This window comes from Suncus etruscus, chromosome 12, assembly GCF_024139225.1.
Source record: "Suncus etruscus isolate mSunEtr1 chromosome 12, mSunEtr1.pri.cur, whole genome shotgun sequence".
Taxonomy (NCBI): domain Eukaryota; kingdom Metazoa; phylum Chordata; class Mammalia; order Eulipotyphla; family Soricidae; genus Suncus; species Suncus etruscus.
In genome coordinates this window covers 92,943,979-92,962,597 of record NC_064859.1, presented here as the reverse complement: position 1 = coordinate 92,962,597, position 18,619 = coordinate 92,943,979, and the positions used below count along the sequence as shown (strand labels likewise).

The following is an 18,619-nucleotide window of genomic DNA, read 5'->3' as shown; positions in this document are numbered from 1 at the left end:
TAAAAGACAAGCAAAATTAATGAAAGGAACTAGATAAGAAAAAAAATCATTCTTGTATTTCTGGGAAAATGATATACTTTTTTTTTGGACTAGAAATTAATCTTAATTTGGAGAGCTTTGAAATGGCTTATTTTTTTTCCTTCCTGGTTCTAGAAGACCTAATGTGTGTGTGTGTGTGTGTGTGTGTACACGTACACACACGTATCCCCCCCCCCCCCCCGTAGCATTGGGTATAGATTTGAATGCAGTGTAAAAATCCCACGTTGTGAGTAAGAATTCAGTCCTCCAATCATTGAAGGAGGAGGGGAAAGCTGGCAGAAATGGGTCCAACTGGGGCCGGAGCAATAGAACACTGGTATGGCATTTGCCTTGTACTTGGCCAACACAAGAAGGACCCCAGTTCGAATCCTGACATCCCATATGGTCCCCCGAGCCTGCCAGGAGAGACTTCTGAACACAGAGCCAGGAGTAACCCCTGTGCATCACCGGGTGTGACTCAAAAAACAAAGCAAAAACAAACAGAAATGGGTCCAAATGAAACGTGACCATTCCAGAAAGTCTAATTCCCTGCAGGTCTGCCAAGCATGGCTGCAGAGGGGCCAGATTTGTTTCCTAACATTTGAAAAACAGTACCAAAGGCTTTGCAACTTAAGATCTATCACAACATTGAAAAGCTATTTAAATATTAAAAAAATTTTTTTCCATATAGAGATGGGACCTTTGCGTCAAAGAGTCAAAGAGACCAAAGATGCATTTCTTTTCCAGGCTAACATGAAAAAGTTGAGAGGGGCTAAGGAGACTTCATGATGGGGAAGGAGAAGCAGAGTTGGTCCGTGAAGAGGAGGGATGGGAGGAAGTCAGTGCACTGGTGGATTAGGTGGATTAAGAGCTTTGGTTTTCAGCTGGCTGGACACTGATAGTTGAACCTTAGAGAAACAGCTGACTACAGCCATGAAGGAAAACTCTTCTACTGAAAGTGGCCAAGAGAAAGTTTGGGCTGTTCTGATGTGTCTGGCTAGAGGATTAGAGGACCCAGAAATATGGCCCCAAGGACCAGGGGTTCTAGGGTGGACTGCTCTAGAACCGACTAAGGAAAAGTGAGGCCCAGAAAAAAAGAAAGTGATGGAGGAATTTTTAGAGAATTCCCCTAAAATGAATTAGTGGTTTGTAGGAGTCAGAGTACACACACACACACACACACACACACACCCCACACTCACATGCCCCAGATAATGCTTAAACTTAAGAAATTTCAAACCATCAGGGGTACAAAAATCTTAGCAAAAACTTAGATAGGGCAATTTAGGCATTCAAATCAGAAGGGCTTTTGGATATCCATCCAAAAATGTGAACCGTGAAAGTTAGACAGGAGGGAGTGGGAATCCTCAGGAAAGGAAGCAGGGAGGCATAAGAATGGGGTGACAGGGTTGGAGAGGGGGGACTGAGCTGAACTTCAGAGTGACCAGGCTAGATGAGAAGGAGTCTGAGGGCAGGCAAGGGACATCGAGGAGAAGCACCCCCAGCTTTTTACCTTGTTGGTGAGCAGGTGGCACACTTGAGGCACGTAGTCTATGAGACATCCACCTCCTGGGAAAGCAGGGATGTGGAGCGCCGAGGAGCCTCCGAGGGCACTGGAAAGGACAAGAAGACACATCGCTTAGAGCACAGCAAGGAAAGTGGTGAGACCCGTACGCCCACCAGTGGCCCCCATGCTGCACCCGCTTATGGCAGTGATCCCCACACTGTAATCCCTGATGGCAGCTCTCACTTCAGCCCATTGGGCTCCAGCCACGATGATGTCTTATGGGACATCAATGGTAACTCCAAGCAGTGATCTCGTTACACAAAAGAACAAGTGCACACATGGGCCCACAATGCCCAGGGTGGTTGTTTCCTTAGGGAGACAGATTTACATGCTTCATGATACCCAACTGAGTGTTGGACAAAGTTCCAGTAGCTACACAATACTTTCATGGGACTAAACCAAGATCTCATGAAATTAGAACAGGGTTTTGTTGTGTGGGGCTATAGCTGGACCACTTTCAGCACAAGGCAAGTGGTCAAAAAGGCTCTGAAGTCCCGGGAAGACCCAGATAGGTGGTATAATAGGTGAGCAGAGTGAACTGTGTGGGGTTGGGGGAATCCCCTGTTAACTACAGAATTTAGGCACCTGGGCTGGACCTGTCTCTGCTCCACTTGGCTGATCTCCGGTATGTGGGGATTCAGCCATGTTCAAATTTTTCAAGTCAAATGGGAAATGCAGATGGATTTAATGTTTCAATGTAATGTGGCATTTACACGTGATTGGTAATACTGTGTTAACCTGGCTCCGTGTCTACAGGCCCATCTGGATGGGAATTTTAATATCAACATTTCAATTTATTTAAGGGAGATGGGACAGTGGAAAATGGTCAATCTAAACACTGAGACACAATGTTGAGCCAGAAGAAAATTTCAGAACTTTCTTGAAGATTCTTGTCTTCGATGAAGCGAGCCAACAAATGCTTAGTAAAAGAAGTTGTTCAAACCTTACAACACACATTTTGTAGTTAACCTTGATTTCATCTTCAGTTTCCTTTGGGGCCCAATTTGTTTTTCTTTAAATTTTATTCTAATGTTTATATTGCTGTAAGCCTCATAAACCTTCTCTGTAATATGATGGGGTACAAAAGACCCCCTAAAATTCCTTAATGCATGATTATTCAGGATCCAGCAACCCGTAGTTACAAGGTTGTAAAGGAAGGCTAAATTATTTACAATAAAGACCAAGAAAAAAAGCACTTTTAAACATCTTAGAGCAAAGAAACTCAATCTAGAGTTTGTGGTACAGGAAATAACATAGAATTTAATGGAAAAGGACTCCAGATCCAGCTGGTAGTTAGTGAAACTCTGTTAGTGATGGTTTTCTGAAGTTAATTTTTCTGGTGAAAACAAATACAGAATTAATTTACCAACAAGAGTAAAAATAGGGGCCAGAGAGATAGCATAGAGATAAGGCTTTTGCCTTGCATGCAGAAGGTCAGTGGTGCAAATCTTGTCATCCCATATGGTCCCCTGAGCCTGCCAGGAGCGATTTCTAAGCATAGAGCCAAGAGTAACCCCTGAGCGCTGCCGGGTGTGACCCAAAATACAAAAAAAAAAAAAAGTCAAAATAATAAACAGCGGGGCCGAAGTGGTGGTGCAGCAGTAGAGCATTTGCCTTGCACACGGCTGACCTAAGATGGATCATGGTTCAATACCCTGGCATCCCATATGGTCCCCCAAGCCAGGAGCAATTTCTGAATGCAAAGCCAGGAGTACCCCCTGAGCATCACAGGGTGTGACCCCCCTCAAAAACAAACAAAAAATCCCAAAGAAATAGACAAAACAAACAAACAAACAAAACCCCCAGCAAAACCAATGAGACACTAGATGGGATGAAGAAAAATCAACACTTGCTGTTCATGTTTCTACTCAGCTAGTACCCCAAAACTCCAACAACTCTAGTTGGCCTTTAAGTCTGACTCATCTAGACCTTGCTAACACAGAATCAGTAAGACAAAACAAAAACAAAAACAAAAAAACAGTAAGACCATCTCATCATTTCCTTCTAAAACTCATTGAGGGGTTAGAAACAAGATTAGAGTCACGCTAAATTCTAAAGAGGGCTAGGAATATGCCTTCGCTTCGCGTCAGTTGTGGAGGGGGCCGGGGTGGGGTGGGGCTCTTTTCTGGCCTCTAACCAGAATGTTCCAGTACCCTGTTGGGATGGCAAAATTCTGTCATGTAAAATACACTCTCTCTCTCTCTCTCTCTCTCTCTCTCTCTCTCTCTCTCTCTCTCTCTCTCTCTCTCTCTCTCTCTCAATATTTACATCTGGTAGATACTGCTTTTATTTTAGCTTTTTAAAGTAAAAGAGTTTTGCTTAAAGAAATATGGAGGAGAGAGAATGTGTGTGTGTGTGTGTGTGTGTGTGAGAGAGAGAGAGAGAGAGAGTGAGAGAGAGAGAGAGAGAGAGAGAGAGGGAACTCAGCTTCTTTCTCCAGAGAAGAGAGCCAAGAGTACATACCTCAAGTTGAGATGTCAGAAAACCTCCAAGACAAAGAATGCCCCATCCCCTGCAGTTATTAGTAAAAATGCTTGTATGAAATACTGAATGCCAAAATCCAGTTTTTTCACAGTTACTTGAGAAACCAATCCTTCACATCATAGCATGCCACCCTGTAATTCAATCAGCCTGCCTTCAGGGATGCTGAAATGGCCTCTGAAATGGCTTTTCATGGAATTATATGGAAAACACAGGTGTGGAGAGTCCAAAGGCAGCCCAGCCACCATGCCAGGCCCACTTTGAGACCAGTCAGAACTAACAACAGTCTTAAAGCTGTCCATTCCCACTAGTGACCTTAATCCTCCCCACAATTCAATGAGCAGGGACTTGTCATTCTAATTTTACAGGTTAAAGAAAACACAAACAATGGGCTGGAGAGATAGCATGGAGGTAGGGTGTTTGCCTTGCATGCAGAAGGACGGTGATTTGAACCCCGGCATCCCCTATGGTCCCCGGAGCCTGCCAGGAGCAATTTCTGAGCAGAGAGCCAGAAGTGGCCCCTGAACACCGACACCGGCTATGACCACAAAACCAAAACCAAAACAAACAAACAAGCAAACAAACAAGGTTCAGCGAGTAGAAGGAATTTCCTTGGGGCACTGCCACCATCAGAAAATAGTAACTCAAGCAAGGTAACTCAGAGTTGATTCTAATTCTGCTGAATGAGGCACCTGGCCTCACCTGGCCAGGAACAGGGAGGACATTTTAGGAAAAGATCCTTGCAAAAAGGGCTCCTAGAGGCCTACAGCCCACCATGGAGGCAGGCACTGGGATGCACAGCCCTTGTCCCTTTTCAATTCCACACAAGACCCTCTGAATTCTGTTGGCCACATCCATCAGACACTCAAGTTTCTTGGAGCGGGGATGCAATGAGTCACGTCTAATTTTGAGTAACTGCAGGATAAGCCTCACTGTGGGGAGCACTTTAGAGGCAATCAAGGGACGCTTGCTCACTGCAGAGTTTCTTTTTTGAAAGGACACGGGCTGCACCCTTTATTTCGCTCTGGGAGTTTCTAAGCGGGGAAGGAGGTTGGAGCTGACTCCCAGCATCACACACATGGATAAAAGTGTGGCTGATCCATCTCTAAATGTCTGCCTCCTGGGTAAATATTTACCAGGCTTGCTAGAGCCTGAAGGCTGCCCCGACCGACCGTGCTGAATAAACAGAGTCAAGTGCCATGAAATAAAACAGTATTAGGTGTCTGGGAGGGCGCAAGATGGGAGGTGTAGCCTTGTGATCACTGGTGAGTTCATGTTCATGCACCCAGAACTGTCGGGCAGAGCAGGAACAAGGGAACGAGCCGCCTGGGCTGAGATTCCAGGGCTCGCTCAGTTAGTCGTAGGAATGCAGGGCTGGCTGGAGAGAAGGGAGGGTCCGGGGTGTGGGTGGGGGGCACCCAGCGGTGTGCTGGGGCTGGGGAAGGGGTGAGGAGATGAAAGGGTCCTCTGGCTGCGGCTGCTTCTGCTCTCTGGAGTGGTGCAGGGAGAGAGCAAGGCTGGGTAAACTCAGGTTGAACCCGGGAGAAGAGTGGAGTGGGAGAGAACAGGCTGGCAGGGAGAGAAAAAGAACCACATTCTCTCAGAGCACTCACTGGAAGGAAACACTAAATCAGCTGATAAATGAAAAGGCTTCGGAAGCCACAGTTTTGAGATGTCTCTCTAACAGTGGAGCTCCAGAGATCAAATGGGAACCAGAAAATCATGAGCAGGTCTCCTGGGTGCAAGAAGTCAAAAGGAGAATTTTAATGGGCAGCCTCATGACTGATTTTGGGGAGAAGCTGCCACCACACTGAACACAGTAGGCCAGATCCCTAGTTCCAGATCACTGGAGCCTTCTTAGGATGGGGCAGGCCCAGTCTCTGCCCTGTTGAGGGCCCAGTGATCCACCCAGCCATATCTGTCTCTTCTGGATTTGAGTGGCCACACTGAACATGGTAGGCCCGAGGCACCATGGTATTGCCATCCTAGTGATACAGCTATGAGAACGCGTGGCCAGGTATATGGCTGCATGATATCTTCAAACCTTACAGGACTGATAGCCCAGCAGGAACACAGGAAAACTGTAAAAGGTTTCTGGGGGACTTAGCCAGGAGAGTCATTGTAAATAAAACAAAATCCACTGTTATTTGCTGACTGTCCACTTGGGCCAAGAACTCTCCCTGGCATTTCATTATGCCAAACAACAGCTTCCAACAGCTTTCAGTGGTGTTGAGGGTTTATTCTTTATTCTAACGAGTCCAATGCACAGGTGAGGAGACTGAGGCTCTAAGTGTCTAACAAGCTGTCTAAGATTACCAAAAGTCAGTGCGGAAATGGGCTTGCACTCCAGGTCTTCTGGAATTCCAAAGTCCCTGTATTTTTTATTAGAAATTCTCTATTCTGGGGCCGGAGAGATAGCATGGAGGTAAGGCATTTGTCTTGCATGCAGAAGGTCGGTGGTTCAAATCCCGGCATCCATATGGTCCCCTGAGCCTGCCAGGAGCGATTTCTGAGCATAGATCCAGGAGTAACTCCTGAGCACTGCCAGGTGTGACCCAAAAAACAAACAAACAAAAAAAAATCTCTATTTTTATTTATCTTTTTTTTTTAACTTGAAGTTTTGTGGCTTAAAATACTGTTACTGATAGTTTTTTCAGGCAGATAATTCCTGCACCGAACCAATCATCAGTGGGCCCCAAACCCCTTTACATTAGGCATTAACAGAAAGATGGTGTGGAATTCGAAAAATTCAAACCTGCGTTAGCAAGTGTCTCATTTGCTATATTTTTGCTCTGGCCCTCATCTCACTTTTTAAGATAGCAAATGTCACAAGTTAACTTGCGAATATTTAAAATCATAACAATCTGGAAATCCAGATGAAAATAAATTGTAAGTTAAGGAGGGTTTTAGTGTTTATATGTATCGTAAATTATATACTAATACAACATAATAGGCATTACATTTGTTATGTTTTTATATATACATAAGAATTATACATATATTTTATTTTATTTTTCTGAATCTAAATTTTACATATGTTTTATATGTTATATGTAAGAATTACATATAGAATTCTTATATATTTTTTCTGGATCAAAGTTTCTTAGACTATGGAAACCTTATGGGTTTACAGAACAGAAGACTGAAGTTACAAAATTGTTGTTTAAAATGATTTTTCTGGGGGGCCCAAGAGATAGTACAGCGGTAGGGCATTTGCCTTCCATGTGGCTGACCTGGGATAGATCTGGGTTTGATCCCCAGAATCCCATAAGGTCCCCCAAGCTTGCCAGGAGCAATTTCTGAGTGCAGAACCAGGAGTAACCCCTGAGCCCCACTGGGTGTGGCCCAACCCCCCCCAATCATTTTTTTTATTATTTCTCAGTAAATGTTTTCTTTCTGTGCCTGTTAAATAAAATTAATTACATGTCATAAAAAAAACTCACAAGGCAAAGAAGTTTTGAGTGGAACACATGAAAGAAACTCTGCTTTTACTGGTAGCTTGTTGGTAACTCTCCCCTTACTTAAAACCGTGAGATTCCCAATCCCCAAAGTCTTCCTGCAGTTAAGCAAAATCTGAGTATAACTCAGGGTGGAGAAATCTCCATGATACCAGACCCAAGAGGCCCACCAAATGGGCCACCAGGAAGCAGATCTTCATGGAGTGTTGGACACAGCAGAACAACGAAAATGCCCGGAGAAGAGTCTGCTTAAACAGTTGCAAAATATTTCTGTTTGGAGCAAACTCCAACAACTTGAAAATTGCTAGCTGAAAGGACTTAGAAGGTTGAGGGATGATTAGATTAAGTGGCCTGATTAAGGAACAGCTCTAGTATACCAAGGGTTTGTGGGGGTCAGCAGTGCTGGACTTAGGGCACGTATGAATGAGATGCATGGCAAAGGCCATCTGAAGGGGGTGGTGGGGGAAAGCCAAGGGAGTCTCAGCAGCCTGGGTGTAAAGAATGGTGCCTTTATTAAGCACTAACTGTGATCCACAGGGGCGCCTGCTGCATCTTAGGGGCCAGTCTTAGAGAAGGCCGCTTCACCCATCTGGTAGAGAAGAGGTTGAAACATAAGAGAAGCTAATTGATCTCTCCAACTGAAATCAACCGCTCATGTGTTCCTTCCTGATCACTTCTGGGACCTGAGTCCGCTGTCCTGGCACCAGGTTCCACATAGGTCTGGCTCAGCCCCATTCTTAGGCTTAGGGAATAGTCCCTAGGCTGTATGCAGAACATTTAGGACACGATTTAGAAGTCTGAAATGAAGCAATTGAAGAGCTTCTTTTGCTCCAAATAGGGAATTCTGGGTGGGTCCAAGGAGCCTTTGGACAGTTTTGGGCAGAGAGTAGATGAAACGAAACCAAAGAAAGAGCATTTAAGAAACTGCAGACAATAAGAATACTGATATTGCAAGCAAAACAGTCTAAGGATATGAAGACCAATTATGCTTTTGTCCAGAAATGTGGTTTCGATTGATTTTTTTTTTAAATTCGTTAACAGGGACAGCAATCTTAACAGATGTCCACTGTCAGGATATTATGAGCATGTGCGAAAGCATTTAAAGTAGCACACACACACCCTTCTGAAAATCTCCAAGAACTTAGCAGATGTTTTCTCTAGATTTGCAATAAACTACTTATAATGATGCCCAGCACGTGGGACATGAACAGGACCAGGGCAATAATGGCTTTTCCCTCTGGGTCTCTATGCTAATAACTGAAGCTGATCTCATCACAGTTTTCTTCCGTATGTGTTGGTGAAGGGCCCATAGTTGGCGATGCTCAGGGCTAACTCCTGGCTCTGTGCTCAGGAATCACTTTTGGCAGGCTTAGGGGACCATATTAGGTGCCAGGAATTGAACCTGGGTCAGCTGTCTTCAAGAAGAGTGCCATACCTACTGTATTATCACCCTGGCCCCTTTAATTTTTCTTAAAAAGTAGAAATATTTGGGCCGGAGAGATAGCACAGTGGTAGGGCATTTGCCTTAGATGTATAAGGATGGTGGTTCAAATCCTGGCATCCCATATGGTCCTGCAAGCCTGCCAGGAGCGATTTCTTAGCTTAGAGCCAGGAGTAATCCCTGAATGGTGCCGGGTATGACCCAAAAATCAAAAAAAAAGAAAAAAAAGAAAAAGAAAAAGAAAAAAGAAGTAGAAATACTGGGCCGGAGCGATAGTGCAGTGGTAGCGTGTTTGCCTTTCACACAGCTGATCCAGGACCAACCTGGGTTCAATCTCTCACATCCCATATGGGCCCCCAAGCCAGGAGCGATTTCTAAGCACATAGCCAGGAGTAAACCCTGAGTGTCACTAGGTGTGCCCCCCCAAATAAAACCCAACAAACAAAAAATAAAAACAAAAAACGAAGTAGCCCCAGCCATCCAAAAAAAATGAATGACTTTTATTGTTAGCTTGCTAGAAATTTACAACGGGATGGAGAGATAGTATGGAGGTAGGGTGTTTGCCTTGCATACAGAAGGACAGTGGTTTGAATCCTGGCATCCCATATGGTCACACGAGCCTGCCAGGAGTGATTTCTGAGCGTGGACCCAGGAGTAACCCCTGAGCGCAGCTGGGTGTGACCCCAAAACCAAAAGAAAGGAAAGAAAGGAAGGAAAGAAAGAAAGAAAGGAAGGAAGGAAGGAAGGAAGGAAGGAAGGAAGGAAGGAAGGAAGGAAGGAAGGAAGGAAGAAAGAAAGAAAGAAAGAAAGGAAGGAAGGAAGGAAGGAAGGAAGGAAGGAAGGAAGGAAGAAAGAAAGAAAGAAAGAAAGAAAGAAAGAAAGAAAGAAAGAAAGAAAGAAAGAAAGAAAGAAAGAAAGAAAGAAAGAAAGGGGCCGGGCGGTGGCGCTGGAGGTAAGGTGCCTGCCTTGCCTGCGCTAGCCTAGGACGGACCGCGGTTCGATCCCCCGGCGTCCCATATGGTCCCCCAAGAAGCCAGGAGCAACTTCTGAGCACATAGCCAGGAGTAACCCCTGAGCGTCACAGGGTGTGGCCCAAAAACCAAAAAAAAAAAAAAAAAAAAGAAAGAAAGAAAGGAAGGAAGGAAGGAAGGAAGGAAGGGAGGAAGGAAGGGAGGAAGGGAGGAAGGAAGGAAGGAAGGAAGGAAGGAAGGAAGGAAGGAAGGAAGGGAGGAAGGAAAGAAGGAAGAAATTTACAACTTTGAAACTGCAGTTTCCAGGTTGAAATCATTTACTTCTCCATAAGAATAGCCTAGGAATATCAAGCATGTTGACATTGGTCAATCATGTCGACTGGTTCAGCCATTTTGGAAAACACTAGGAAAGTTTCTCAAGAATTGAGGAACTGAGCTTCCATAAGACCCAGCAATTCCGCTCCAAAACACAATGCAGAAAAGGCATGTGCACACCCGTGTTCATTGTGGTACTATTACTATAGCCAAGATCTAGAAACCATCCAAGTGCCCGAGAACTACAGGGCTGAGAGTGAACCTGAGAATATGCAGACTGGCAAGTTCTCTCAGAGGCAGTGTGTATGGGCAGGGGTCCTCCCTCCGCTGCACTCCACCTCACTCTGTACAATGGGGACTTAATGAAAAAGGGATTTACTGTATGGAAGAGAAAATATTTATGGAAACAACTCGAAAAAAAGTGATTTTTTCCATTAAGTCTGCAAAGCAAAGCATCATGCTATGGAGAGAAGCAGAAGGCCTCAGGAGGAGAAGGTGGACCAAGCCCTGGCTCTTTGAAGGCACGCCTGCTGCAAGCATCACCCAGCAACACCATTTTCCCGATGGCTCTGCCTCACCATCTCTCTATGATGCCCTTCAGGGACACCAATCTGACCAAATTTCAGGTACTCTGGTATTTGGGCTGTGATCATCAGGGATATTTTTGGAGCACGTTGTTGGGATCTTCCCCAGCATCCTCCTTCTTCCGGGAGGCCTGGCAACTGAGTACACACACTTCAAAGCCGCTGTATCAGTAACAGTGCTTTGAATTTCTGGACAACTTCATTTGTTTGATGCTGTTATCCCTATAGGAACACACTAATTTTTTTTTTTTTTTTTTTGGTTTTTGGGCCACACCCGTTTGACGCTCAGGGGTTACTCCTGGCTATGTGCTCAGAAATCGCCCCTGGCTTGGGGGGACCATATGGGACGCCGGGGGATCGAACCGCGGTCCTTCCTTGGCTAGCGCTTGCAAGGCAGACACCTTACCTCCAGCGCCACCTACCCGGCCCGGAACACACTAATTTAATGGACAGAATGAACAGCTAACAGCAAGAGCTTACTACACCTTCCGCCATTGTATCGACTTCATTGGAGATATAAAAATCATCACAATTGTACTTGCTACTGTCCTTTTTCTGTTTTGAAAACTTTCCTCTTTTCTTCTTCTTCTTCTTCTTTTTTTTTTAAAGCAACTTTGCTCTCACTTATCTGGAAACAAATATATTATGGTCAACTGTGTCATGCATTTTCTTTAAATAAGGTTTAAAAATATGGAGGGCATGGAAGGGAATAAAGGGCTGGAGAAAAGAATCAGATGGTCCTGCTGGGCAAGGCAGGAACCAAAGGGCGGCCCAGGATCGGAAGCACTGTGAGGAGCACCATGATCTTGCCAAAGTGCCTGTTTCATATTCACATTGCCCAGTGTGCCTCATGCTAAGAGAACACAGCCTGACAGTGGGCAGGGGACTTGCTGGGAGTTTCTGAAGCACTGAGGACTCCACGGGTAACAATCTTTGGGGAGCTGCCCCCCTACACCTCCCTGCATCCTGGCTCACCAGAAACTGCTTCTCAACAAGGCCTTTCTAAACAAACCCACCTTTGCTCTGGAACATTCTTTTTTAGTTTTAGTTTTTGTTTTTGGGCCATACCCGGCATTGCTCAGGGGTCACTCCGGCTGTCTGCTCAGAAATAGCTCCTGGCAGGCACGGGGGACCATATGGGACACCAGGATTTGAACCAACCACTTTTGGTCCTGGATCCTGCTTGTGAGGCAAACGCCGCTGTACTATCTCTCCGGGCCCTGTTCTGGAACATTCTTAAAGATTTATTTATGAGGAAAGGGGGGTATGAAGGCTATCCTGGCAATGGTCTGAGCAACTTCTGGTGTTGCTCTCACATGAGAGACAGGGGCCAAACTGAGGGTAGGCCACATGCAAGGCAAGTGCCTGAACACAGGTATTCTCTGGCCCCAAACGTTTTTTTTTTTCCTGCTGTGTTTATGGTTTTTTTTTTGTTTGGTTTTTTTTTGAGTCAAACCGGCAGTGCTCAGAGGTTCCTCCTGGCTCTACGCTCAGAAATCGCCCCTGGCAGGTTCGGGGACCATATGGGATGCCGGGATTTGAACCACCATCCTTCTGCATGAAAGGCAAACACCTTACCTCCATGCTATGTCTCCGGCCCCAAGTGTTTATGTTTATGCTTTTAGTATACACAACTTACTCTCCCCTTCCCATCACCGAAGGACCAAAAGGCTCTCTCAACCTCACTGCTGTTTCCATGCCACTTTTTCTTTTCTTTTCTTTTCTTTTCTTTTTTTTTTTGCTTTTAGGGCCACACCTTGTGACACTCAGGGGTTACTCCTAGCTCCACGCTCAGAAATTGCTCCTGGCTCGAGGGATCATATGGGACGCTGGGGGTTGAACCAAGGTCCATCCTAGATTGGCCGCATGCAAGGCAAGCACCCTACCACTGTGCTATTGACCTGTCCCCATTTCCATGTCACTTCTACTCTGCCCCTGCCTCCAGCCTACCCACAAGTTGGTGACCTCAGCTCTGTTTTCAGAGTGCAAGGCTTGTCTTCATGGTCCAGTGCCCAACTCCAACCCCTTTCTTTGTTTCTTTACACTCCACCTGAAGTAAGTGCATCCCGATTTATTAATCAGGACACTTTCTGATTCCATCTAACGTGTAGCAAAAGGGAATCTTGCATCTTTTCTATAGCTGAGAAGTACTCCAGGCTAAATACACACACACATGTAAAATCACCCCATGCACTATATTTCCAACCCCAGCTGAAGGAGTCTGAAGATGGGTAGCAGCAAATAATTAACAAATCCAGCCAGTCAGGAGGGAATCATGGAGTCAGGAGAGTCAGGAAAGAGTCTGGCCTCTGAGCACCAAGCCAAACTGACCTTTCTTTATTCTCCCAGTACCAATTCAACCAGGTAAGGAGGGTGGAGTGAGATCCAGGGGGACTACACATCAGAGGAAAAGGTGAAAAAGAAAGAGGAAATTGTAGGACTGCCTTTGTTTTGGGTAACAGCTTGATGTCATCTAACACAAGTGCGTGTGCGCGCGCGCGCGCGCGCGCACACACACACACACACACACACACACACGGCTTCATGATCCTCGTTTTTGTCATTGGCGATTGGGTCTGATCCAGATTTCAGCTACTGTAAATAAAGCCGCAGCCAATGTTTTCGAATTGATGCTTTAGTGTTCTAGTGCGCGATGCCAAGGAGTGAATCATGGGGTCAGGTGGCAGCTCTAGTTTTGATTTCTGGAGACCTTTTCCATATTGTTTCCCACAGCAGCTAATCCTGACCATGTTTCCAACAACCCGGGGCAAGGTGAACCCCACCTCTCAGCTCTCTGCTGACATGGCCCACGCCTTCAGGAGGTTCCCTACAAGCTCATTTATATGCTGTGTCCCCTCTCGATCCCCCAACCCTCACTCACCCTCACTAGAAAAATATCTTCAGAGTGGGGAATGAATGCCTGACCATGGCCAAAACAGAAACACTGGGAATAAGAATAATGCCAAGATCATCTGAGGCACTTAAGAAATAATCATGAAATTGAAGGTGAATGAACATGGGGAATGCTATACAAGTCAAATATCTAAAAGAAAAATGAAAGCAAAACGAACCGTCAAGGTTTTTAAGTGATATCTTCTCTGAAATGGTGAGTGCAAGCAGAGAGGTTGTAAGTGCCTGGGGCAGGGAGGACTTTTCTGGGCTAGGCCACAGGCTCCTTGCCATCTTCAGCCTGATACTGGTGCCAGAGCAGTATAGGCAAAGCCAAGAGCTCCACCCAAATGCTCTTTTTGGTTGCAGAAATGGGACTTTTTGTGTGACTTTTACAAAGTCATGAAAGACCGTTCCAGCAATGGTTTTCTATCTGTAAAAGAAGCGGGAGAATCATTCTTTGCTGGGGGCCATACCAAGCAGGTTGCAGGATGGGTAAGGCCATTGGGTTGTCGTTAATCTGGCTCTGGAGCTAGGAATGACTATGGGACCGACCAACACTTCTCCAGAAGCTGAAGGAGGGGAGAATGGAGACCCTAGAGGGGAAAGAGACTGAAAGATGCAGGCTGAGTCAATAGAAATGAGTGGGGGGGGGGTCTGGCTGGGCCTTTGGTCTCACTGCTGGGCAACTTGACTGGATTGACAAGTAAAGCAGCGGGGTGGAGTGAGCCTCAGGAAGGACTTGGAATGGAATGAGAGAGAGACAGACAGACAGAGATGGGGATGGAGAGACAGAGAAAGACAGAGACAGACATAGAGACAGGGAGGACAGAGAGAGAGAGAGCTATTTATACTTTCTCCCAACGAAGCCTGCGGCATATCCTGGTGCTTTTTAACTTTGGCGCTAGGTGAAAAAGCTGCCTACAAAAGCCTTCCTCCCACCCAAAATACTAGCTGTGAGTTGGTGACTGATAGGCAGAAATATTAAGATGAATCATATATGCTCTTTTCCCAGTGCAAAATATATATATCTAAAGAGAGAGATAAATTTAAAACCCGGGAAATGTCACTTCAGCAGCCGCATATCACACAGTAGCAAACGCTACTCAACCTAAAAATCGTAAATAAATAAAACCTGATTTCTGCGTGGAAACACCCCCCACCACCACCACAAAAATCACAATTTAGACACCACTTTAGGCACAATTTACTGGCAGACACATATGGTCTCCTACTTTGGTGAAGGTAAGATTTGCTACCCCAGGTCCCTGTTCTTGGGGAGCCAGGACACTAGGTCCTTGGCCTTCTCCATCTGTGGCTCTTTTCCCTTGTAAGTGACTCGGGGCCTCCAAGTGGTCAGTCCCTGCTGGCCCTTGCCTAGTTGGACCTGCCAGCTCAGAGGAACAGGTATTGGAGCCTTTGATTCATCCCTAAGCCTTGTTCTCTTTCTTGAGTTACCAAACAGTTCACTTGCTCTCTCTGCTCCCCATCCCTTTTTCTGCAACTTCATCATTTTTCCACATGACACTGGAGGAGGAGGAGGAGCAGCAGCAGCAGCAAGAGGAGGAGGAAGAGGAAGAGAATGAGGAGGAGGGAGGGGAGAACCACATCAAAACCAGGAATGCAACCACAAAATCTGCCTGGAGAAGCAAGGGCCCCAGCGCTCCCTTCTTCTTTGTGTCCATTGAGTGTTTCTGGACGTGTTCTCCCATAATCCCATCCTCCCTGTCGTGTTAACAATGCGGTGGTGTGTCAAGACATTGGAATTCTGCTTCAATCAGCAGCCCGGGACTTAATGGGAAAATGAAGCGGCAAATGTTGTTCTTGCTGTTGACCTCAGGCCAGGCCTGTACTTAGGACAGGGCTGCCGGCTTGGGAGTTTGCTCAGGCCAGGCCTTTTAGGCACTGTGAATGCTGGGGATGGTGGAAGCTGTCAGGAGGCTGTTTGCCATGATATGTCCTTTGTCACGCCACGATATGTCCCGCCAGCATGTCTCAGGAGGTCACAGAAAGTCCAGGCTCAAAGTCACTTGCTTAGTGTACAATACATGTTCAGTGCCAGCAGACTCAGGATGCCTTACGGTCCTCAAAGGAGTTGGGTAAAGTGAAAGTGAGTGTTTTTAAATTTTTTACTTATTGGGAGTCATGGGGTCATACCCAATGGGGCTCTGGGTTTACTCCTAACTCTTGTGTTTGGGGAATCATTCCTGGAGGGGCTCAGGGGATGGAACTCAGGTCAGCCACAACCAAGACTAGTGGGAGTTCACTTCTGCTAATGCCCATCTGTGCACATGGGGAGGAAGCCAGTTGCGAAGATCACAATATATTTACCTGTATATATATATATTTTTTTTTTGAAAAGTGCTGGCTCTTGGGGCCAGAGAGTTAGCACAGTGGGTAGCGTATTTGCCTTGCATGCGGCTCACCTAGATTTGATCCCCAGATCTCGTATGGTCCCCCAAGTGCCACCAGGTGTGGCCAAAAACAAAAAACAAAACAAAAAACAAAAAAAAAGTATCTGCTGGTTCTAAGCTCACTTCGAGGGGGCCAGAATGATGGTGCAGTGGTGTAGGGCATTTGCCTTGCATGAGGCCTAGCTGGGTTTAATTCCTGGCATTTCACAGGATCCCCTAAGCACTATCAGGAGTGATTTCTGAGTGCAGAGCCAGGAGCAAGTCCAAAGCATCATCAGCTGAGCACCCCCACATCCCTCCCATCAAAAAAATAGCTAAGCAAGAGACCGAAGACTGAAGTCTTAGTGAACTGGGCATCGCATAGAACAGCTCAGAAAGAACAGCGATCCTGGAGAGGAGAGGACAGCCAGGACAGACTGCTCAAGAGGGAAAAGCTCTTTGTAGACCCGCGAGTCATGTACCAGATTATTGGTTGTAGCAGAAACGCAAGCAGCAGCAACAGCAAAGGGGAACAACAATGGGGAAACTCAAAGCTCCAGGGTTGGTGCTTTCAGCTCGTTCCCCCGGGGACAGAAGACTGGAGGCTCCTTCCTGAAGGTGGTGAGTGGGACAACATAGGCAGGAAGGAGAGAGATTTAGAGATAGCAGGGGTCTGGGGGTGCGTCTCCAAGTCTGCGAAGGCAGAGAGAAGTAGAGAATGGGGAGAGTGAAGGAAAACAGGGTAGGCGGTAGTAGAGATCCAAGGGGAGTGGACAATTGTCCATCTGGCTGGTGTCCTCTGTTCTTGGGTGCTCTTGCTTGTCAGTACAGGGAATGCTGCGGCGAGCAGGCTGAGAGTTCAGCTTTCAAAACCAGAAGAGCTGGGGCAACAGTGCAGCATAGGGCATTTACTTTGTATATGGCTGACCCAGGTTTGATCCCCAACACTCCTGAGCCTGCCAGGAGTGATTCCTGAGTGTAGAGCAGGAGAAATCCCTGAGCATTGTCAAGTATATACTCCCCCACCAAAGAAACCCCAACCCCCCGCAAATAAAACCAAATAAAAACATGCAAGGCAGAGTGACAGATAGTACACTGGGCTGGGTGCTCGCCTTGAATATAGCAAACCTGGGTTCAATCCTCAGTACCACTTTAGAGTCCCCTGCTACCATCGGGAGTGATCCCTGAGCACCATATGGGTGTGCCCCACCTAAACCAAAAAGAATAAATAAGCGAAAGCAAAGAATATGAGGGGAGAGCTTGGCTTGCTGTATCTGCAGAAAATGCCATTATTTGCTGTGGGAAAGGGGGTGTTAAACTTGAGATTCCCAAGGGCTTAAAATTTCTTTATTTTTATCTGATATTTACTATGATTAAAAAATTACAAGGGCCAGAGCTATATAGCACAGTGGTAGAGCATTTGCCTTGCACATGGTGAACCCGGGTTTGATCCCTGGCATCCCATATGGTACCCAGAGCCTGCTAGGGGCGATTTCTGAGCACAGAGTCAGGAGTAACCCCTGAGTGCCACCAAGTGTGGCCCAAAAACAAAAACAATAATAATAATAATAATAATAATAATTACAAGGCCAGGAGTGATAGCACATCGAGTAGGGCATTTACCCTGTATACAGCAGATCTGACTTCCATTCCCAGCATCCTGTATGGTCTTGAGCCTGCCAGGAACAATTTCTAAACATAGAGCCAGGAGTAATCCCTGAGCACTGCCGGGTGTGGCCCCAAAAACAACAACAAAAATACATTCCTAACAGCTAAGTAGACAAGTTGAGCACTTTCCAGGAGCCAGGCGTGGCGTGCAGTCTTGTCTTCATTTAGGCCTCTATTTAATCTTGACAGAAAGCTCATTTACTTTACAGAGCAGCAGCAGGGCCTCACAGGCTTGGCCAGTTCCTCCAGAAAGGGAGCGACATTGGACTAAGCAGCTTCTCAGTTCGGGTGTCAGGCTCCATTCGGCCTCAGCGCCCCTGCCCCTGAACATGTGTCCTGGTGGTGTCTTATACCACTAGCTCGGGTTCCTTTAGGGTCTATCGGTCAGCCCTGGTGGAGACTCAGGTCCAGAGCAGTCGGGTGTGGGAAGGTATGACATTCCCTTAACCAGCTTTCAAAGAAATCCTGCAGCAGCTCAAACACATTTGCTGTCCCTGGCAGCAAATAACAAACAGTGGCCAGAGGGTGAGAGCACCTTGCCCAGAAGCAAGTCTGGGAAGCTGTGCAAAGGGGTGAGGAAGCCCTAACATAAGGAGCCTCTGTGGCCCAGCCTGACTCCTCACCAGTCCAGGATGCAGCCAGAAGCATGCACCGCCACCAAAAGTGGGTCACTGGGTGATAGCACAGCAGTAAGGTGTTTGTTTGCCTTGCATGAGGCCGAACCAGGATAAACCTGAGTTTGATCCCTGGGATCCCATATGATCCCCCAAGCCTGCCAGGAGCGATTCCTGAGCACACAATCAGGAGTAACCCCTGGGCACCACTGGATGTGGC

General features: G+C 46.4%; 1 protein-coding gene across 1 annotated transcript in view; it reads right to left on the bottom strand.

Moving 5' to 3' along the window:
• BABAM2 (BRISC and BRCA1 A complex member 2) overlaps positions 1–18,619 on the bottom strand; it is a 448,631-nt gene that overhangs the window by 87,858 nt on the left and 342,154 nt on the right. Inside the window, 1 exon segment of the mRNA XM_049784238.1 lies at positions 1,532–1,631. Coding sequence (XP_049640195.1) covers positions 1,532–1,631 — 100 coding nt within the window.